The sequence below is a fragment of the Symphalangus syndactylus genome, chromosome 19 (assembly GCF_028878055.3).
Source record: "Symphalangus syndactylus isolate Jambi chromosome 19, NHGRI_mSymSyn1-v2.1_pri, whole genome shotgun sequence".
Lineage (NCBI taxonomy): Eukaryota > Metazoa > Chordata > Mammalia > Primates > Hylobatidae > Symphalangus > Symphalangus syndactylus.
The window spans coordinates 45,346,125-45,352,587 of NC_072434.2; the positions used below are offsets into that span (position 1 = coordinate 45,346,125).

General features: G+C 54.3%; 1 protein-coding gene across 1 annotated transcript; it reads left to right on the forward strand.

Moving 5' to 3' along the window:
- The first annotated feature begins 724 nt into the window (after positions 1-724).
- Positions 725-2,888, forward strand: LOC129458822 (tubulin beta-8 chain-like). Its single transcript, XM_055235098.1, has 4 exons — positions 725-781; positions 1,002-1,110; positions 1,190-1,300; positions 1,801-2,888. Exons 1-4 carry the CDS (start codon positions 725-727, stop codon positions 2,886-2,888), a joined length of 1,365 nt encoding a protein of 454 aa, XP_055091073.1.
- The last annotated feature ends 3,575 nt before the right edge of the window (positions 2,889-6,463 follow it).

The following is a 6,463-nucleotide window of genomic DNA, read 5'->3' on the forward strand; positions in this document are numbered from 1 at the left end:
CTCAGTTTGGGTAATCTAAAAGCCTGCAAAGTGACAATGGCCCATATTTCACAGCAGGCCTATCCCAACACCTATCCTCAGCTTTAAGAATTCAATATTACCTTCACTCTGCGTGGAGACCGCAGTCCTCTGGAAAGGTGAAAGGGCTAATCCTACTCTAAAGAATACTCTCGCTAAATCAGAGGCCTGACTATCTCTAACACTCATAGCTTACTGCGGGTTTGAACTGCTCCAAAGTAAAACTTATAATTAAGTCCTGTTGAGTTAACACACGGAAGGCCTTTGCTAACCACAGATCTAATAGAAGAAAAGACTCATCAATTAAAAAAAGTGTCATCAATCTAGGACAGGTGCAAAGGCACTCTGTGAATATGCAAGCAAGAGTCTCCCCCTGCCACATGGGAGGAAAATTCAGTTTCAGCTCAGCTAGGGATCTAGTCTTATTAAAGACGTGGAAGGAAGTTCTCCAGCTGAGCAACTTTCCCCAACGTGGAAAGGACCACAGCAAGGACACCTGAGTTCTCCGACAGATGTTCAACGCCCAGGGATTCACAGGTGGGTACACCTGTGTGGAAGTAAAGCTGTTGCTTATTCTGGGAGCCGAATCCGAGGCTGAGGGATGTGGGCGCGGGGCTATTTCAGCGTTGGTGGAAGGCGGGCTGCGTCGCTGCGCGTTTGCTCCTCCTTCTCGCGTTTCGCCTGCCTCCCTAATCCCGCCTTGGCCATGAGGGAGCTTGTGCTCACGCAGATCGGGCACTGCGGGAACCAGATCGGCACAAAGGTTGGCAGCTGGGGCTCTGAGGGCCCAGCCCGGGCCTGCTGGGTGGCCAGGGAAGATATTGGCAGTGGCGGTGCGGTACCCCTGCATTGCGGCCCCTGGGTTCCCTGCCGGGGACATGCAGCCTAGGGATGGGGGTGCGGATGAGGGTGGAGGTGGGAGAGGGGCTGGGGCGCCTCCATGACTCAGCCCTGGCCTGTCTGGCCCCTCCCATCTCTGGCAGTTCTGGGAGGTGATCTCGGATGAGCATGGGGTGGACGCCACTGGCACCTACCACGGGGACAGCCACCTGCAGCTGGAGCGCATCAACGTGTACTACAACGAGGCCAGCGGTGAGACCCACGTCCTTCCCCCACCACCCTCATGCGAACGGCAGCCCTCCCCTCACTCATGCCTTCCCGCCCCACCCAGGTGGCAGGTATGTGCCCCGCGCTGTGCTCGTGGATCTGGAGCCGGGCACCACGGACTCTGTGCGCTCGGGACCCTTGGGGCAGATCTTCAGACCAGACAACTTCATCTTCGGTGAGCTGCGGGGGAGGACTGGGGTGCGGCTTCTTAGCCAGGGCAGCTCAAAATCTAGGAGTACCCCAAGGTCATAGCTGTGGGAACTGTGAAGCCAGGGCCCCCGAACACCCTGCTGTCCGCCGAGTCGAGTCGCTCAATCTTCCTCTTCTAAACGGGCTTTGGGAGGGAAGGCCCAGGTGTCTGCTCGAGGTGAGGAGCTACTGATGTAAACTCCCTGCAGGGAGCTGAGCTGGGGCCGTGGATACTGCCTTCTCTGAAAATGGGCAGGAGGCACCTGCAGCGAGGTCTGTCAGCCTGTCTCAGGTTTGACTCCTGACTTAATTCCTAACAGGGGAAGCTGCTGTCCTGGAGCTCTGAGGGAGGGGGTTTCATTTGCACCACCTGCAGGGCGAATGGTGCTCTCACCTCACGTGACACTTGGCCCTTTTTGCATTATGGTGGTGACCACTGATGACCGTATACCTGGCCATCGAGTGACTGGCTGTACTGTCTTACAGGTCAGAGTGGGGCCGGAAACAACTGGGCCAAGGGATACTATACAGAAGGCGCAGAGCTGATGGAGTCAGTGATGGACGTTGTCAGAAAGGAGGCTGAGAGCTGTGACTGCCTGCAGGGTTTCCAGCTGACCCACTCCCTGGGTGGGGGGACTGGGTCTGGGATGGGTACCCTTCTGCTCAGTAAGATCCGGGAGGAGTATCCAGACAGGATGATAAACACATTTAGTGTTTTGCCCTCGCCCAAGGTGTCAGACGCCGTGGTAGAGCCCTATAATGCCGTCTTCTCAGTCCACCAGCTCATAGAAAATGCAGATGAAACCTTTTGCATAGATAATGAAGCGCTATATGACATATGTTCCAGGACCCTAAAACTGCCCACACCCACCTATGGTGACCTGAACCACCTGGTGTCTGCTACCATGAGTGGGGTCACCACATGCCTGCGCTTCCCAGGCCAGCTGAATGCTGACCTGCGGAAGCTGGCCGTGAACATGGTCCCGTTTCCCCGGCTGCATTTCTTCATGCCCGGCTTTGCCCCACTGACCAGCCGAGGCAGCCAGCAGTACCGTGCTTTGACCGTGGCTGAGCTTACTCAGCAGATATTTGACCCTAAAAACACGATGGTGGCTTGTGATCCCCGCCATGGCCGCTACCTAACGGCGGCTGACATTTTCAGGGGTCGCATGCCCATGAGGGAGGTGGATGAACAAATGTTCAACGTTCAAGATAAGAATAGTAGGTACTTTGTTGACTGGATCCCCGACAACGTAAAAACAGCCGTCTGTGACATCCCACCCCGGGGACTAAAAATGTCAGCCACCTTCATTGGGAATAATACAGCCATCCAGGAAGTCTTCAAGCGTGTCTCAGAGCAGTTTACAGCAATGTTCAGGCATAAGGCCTTCGTCCACTGGTACACGAGCGAGGGCATGGATGAGACTGAATTCGCTGAGGCTGACAGCGACATCAACGACTTGGTGTCTGAATATCAGCAACGTCAGGATGCCACGGCCAAGAAGGAGGAAGAGTTTGAGGAGTGTGCTGAGGAGGAGGAGTTTGAGGAGTGTGCTGAGGAGGAGGTGGCATAGAACTTTCCTTTTCTAGATAAAGGGGGGAAGCAGTGTGGATTCTTTACTGTGTTCTGACAGCCATGTGTCACTATGCACTGTTCATTTGTGTCTTCACCTCTCCTGCTGCTGCATTTTAAAGCATTTTTATAGTATGCAGTTTTGCCTAATAAAGTATTTTCACAGCATCTGGTTTCACCTCCAACTTTCCATGGGCCCTCTGGCTACTGCTGCCCGATGCGCGTAGTTGTCCTGCAAGGCTGAAGCTGTCCGGGCTTATCACATGCCCAGGAACAAGCATTCCAGTGGCTCCAGGAGGGGTCGGCATGGGCTGTGGACGTGGCAGGCAGGTGTCACATGAACTTCGGGATGCCCTGGGCCTTGGGCAGCGACGTGGTGGAAAACCTGTTCCTGAAGGAAGCCTTGGCTTGTCCCATGTGCCAAACTTCTAGGGGACCAGCGGGCCCTCTGTTTCTGGAACTTTAAAAGGGGTTAGTGATGCTGGTGGACAATATCCCCAAAGTCCCTTCTCATGGTAGGAATGTGGTCAGACAGCTGGCTCTGAACCAGCAATGAGGGGTGGGCAAGTAGGACCCCAGCCCCTCCATCACCATGACAGCCTGGGTGTGTTTGTGTAGCCTCATTCTCTTAATGAGGTGGGCATGGGATGTCTGGCGGGGACTACCAGGCAGGAATCAAGCCCAGTGTATGCTCACATGCACTGAACCCTATGTAGAAGGGGATTACGTCCTGGGGGATGTAGATGGTGGTTGCTGGGACTGTGTGCTCGGGGCAGTCTCTCCAAAGGCACAGATGGGGTTTATGAACAGAATCCGGGGAGACAGGCAGGTGCTCACAAATGCTGCTTCCCCCAAGTGGCGACCAGTGAGAAAAACGCCCAAGTGGAGGGCTGACCTGCCCTGTCTGGAGGGCCGACGCTCTCTAGAAAGGTGGCTAATGCGTACTGTCTGTTGTCTCCCTGTCCCCCACTCCAAAACTTCAGGGCAAAAATCATCCAAGATTGTCAGGATGAGCCTGGTGAGGGTGGCACCTTTGGGGATACACCCTCCAGCCTGGCAGAGTCTCCTCCCCAGGCTTCTCAGGGAGCCTGGACTTCAAAGCCTGCTTTGGGGAAGCTTCAAATAAGAGGTGTGTGTGTGAGCTTGGTGCCAGGCAGCATGCACGGACAGTGCTCTTCTCCCTGGCTCTTGTAGAAGTTGTCCATGGCCTGTGTGATGACCTCTTGGTAATTCCCACCCCACCCCCATCACACAGATAAGACGAAGCCAGCATAGCCTGGGGGTGGGCAGACGTACGGGTTCTACCTCAGGTCCCCTGGGCATACCCACCTGCCTCCGACGTGTCTGGGAAAACAGGTGAGGCCCCTTTTTCTCTGAATGTTGGCAATGGTCTATTGCAGCCAAATGGGGAACAGGCAGGCAGGAGAGTGTCTCATCTCAAAAGAAGTGGCTCTTGGAAGCAGCTAGAAGGTGGGAGAGGTCCCCCATACTCCCCCAACCTGTTCTTGGGGCCTCTGTGACAGTCCCCCTCAGTGGCTCTCACTCTGAGGGGTGTTCTTGCCCAACCCAGGTGCGTACCAATCTGAGATGGCCTTGCATGGACCTGGTTAAGAAGGTTCAGCTGCAGCAACCACTGGAACCTGCCTACACCTAGTGTCTCCACTCAAGCATGGGACTAGATGTTGCCCCCTCCTGTAGTGGTACAGCCAGGGTGGCAGAAGGGGGCAAGCACCGCTGCAGTTCCCACCTGGGTCTGAGGGGGGTCAGGCTTGGTGCCCATGTATTTCCCAACTACCTGGTTCCATCTGGGGGCTTCATGGACAGGAGTGCTTTTCCAGGCCTCTTTTCCATATGCCAGCTACAGGCCCAGGTTTCCCAAGTTTCTGGAGCCCCGCTTCCAGCCTGGCAAGCATGGCTTGCTCTAGGGGAAGGACATCAAGCCTACAGGCAGCAGAACCTGTCTGGGTATGTTCTCTACCCCTGGAGGCCCCTGGTTGTTTACCTCTTTGGGTGAGAGTCGGCTTAGGATCTCAACATTCCTGTAGGACTTCAGAACTGTACAGACAGGGGCCCAGGAGGGAGCAGGGGCTGGGACAGGCAGTTACCCAGTGTAGTGGGGGTTGTAGGGCTCAGTTGGGTCTTGCAGGGAATTCAGGGAGGCCTGGATTTGCTGAAGCTCTAGACGAGCTTGGGCTTGGATATGGAAACAGCATGGAGCCGGGGCCCTTCTGCACGCTGGAGTCTGAGTAGTTGTACCCTGGTGCATCCATAGGTGTGCCCCACCTGGAGCACAGCTGTGGATAGAAGCCAGGAGAGCTGTGGAGGGAAGAGGAGGAGGCAGGAGTCTCAGGGCAGCCCCAGCAGCCAGGCAGGGCCTCTGCAAGTGAGATGCAGATCCAGCCTGTTGGCCACTTAGCAGCTGCTTGGCCGGCTGCAGATCACCTGACCTCTGCTCACCAGTAAATGGGGGTTGCAGTAGCACTTACCTTCTGGGATTTCTGCAGCTTGAAGGGGCAGCACACACCACGTGCTGAGAAAGCGCTGAATTCAGGCAAGCTTTTCCAAGAGCACCACAGCAGATTAGCATCCAACCTGTACAGGACACCATCAAATCTCCCCACCCCTCATTCCAACTGAAGAAAATGGAGTATCTGTCCTAGGGGAGCAAGCACAGGCCTATCTATGCAGTGGGCACACGGCCCAGGTGGGGGAAAGGCCCTTGGTTTCACCAACCATTGGTTTCACCAACCATCTGTGGGTTGGGTTTGGCCTGGACCCCTCTACCCCAGGAGGCCGGCAGCCCCCTGCATGGGACAGGACTGGCAGGTGGGTGGGAGGGCTGAGCTTTGAGGGAAGCCATTATTTGGCTTCATGAGAAGTGGTACAGGTGGTTTTTAGTGGCTCAGTTTTGCAGGACCTGGGTGATCACCCAAGGAGTGAAAATTGTCTTTTTATGAGAAATTGTCAAAACTGATGCAAGCTCATCAGTTGAAAACGTGAGTAATGCTGACAGTTGGCTTCACCTGCCCCTTCCCCACAAGTAACTGGTGTTCAGAGGTGGATTTGGTTGCTTCCCAGCCTTTCCCGTTTGCATGTATCTGTGTGCATGTACTTTTGTGTGTACACACACACATGTACCCTGGAGGGGTAACTTTTATTTTTTTATTTGGGGGATAACTAGTGAGGCAGCCTGACACTTGCTGATCTTGTCTTTTAAGTGTGCAGTCCTCTATGGAGTGGGCATCGGGTACTTCCTAGCTGGCCTCTGCCAGCTGTTTGGCTGCCTCAGTTTCTGCCCTTCACAGACATGCTGGCCACCTGGTGTGATATTCAGTGGCCTTGTTTGCAATTAGTATGATGAGACAAGTGGATCAGGTACATTATAAACTGAAAAAGCACACAACATGCAGAGGGAAAGGATAAATGACCATGTGTGTCCTGCTCTGCTAAAGTCCACATCATATGACTGAGATAACATTTTTTTCACTTAATATTTGGGCCCTGAGAAAAGGCATTTATGTTTTACTTTTTATTTATAACAGAGTTAGAAGAAACACTACCAGGCTTTCTTTTCCA

Bases quoted from the DNA above. Each gene is read 5' to 3' on its own strand.
- LOC129458822 (XM_055235098.1), top strand. From the start codon at position 725: ATGAGGGAGCTTGTGCTCACGCAGATCGGGCACTGCGGGAACCAGATC. The intron at 1,111-1,189 runs GTGAGACCCACG...CGCCCCACCCAG, and splicing joins GTACTACAACGAGGCCAGCG to GTGGCAGGTATGTGCCCCGC. The intron at 1,301-1,800 runs GTGAGCTGCGGG...ACTGTCTTACAG, and splicing joins ACCAGACAACTTCATCTTCG to GTCAGAGTGGGGCCGGAAAC.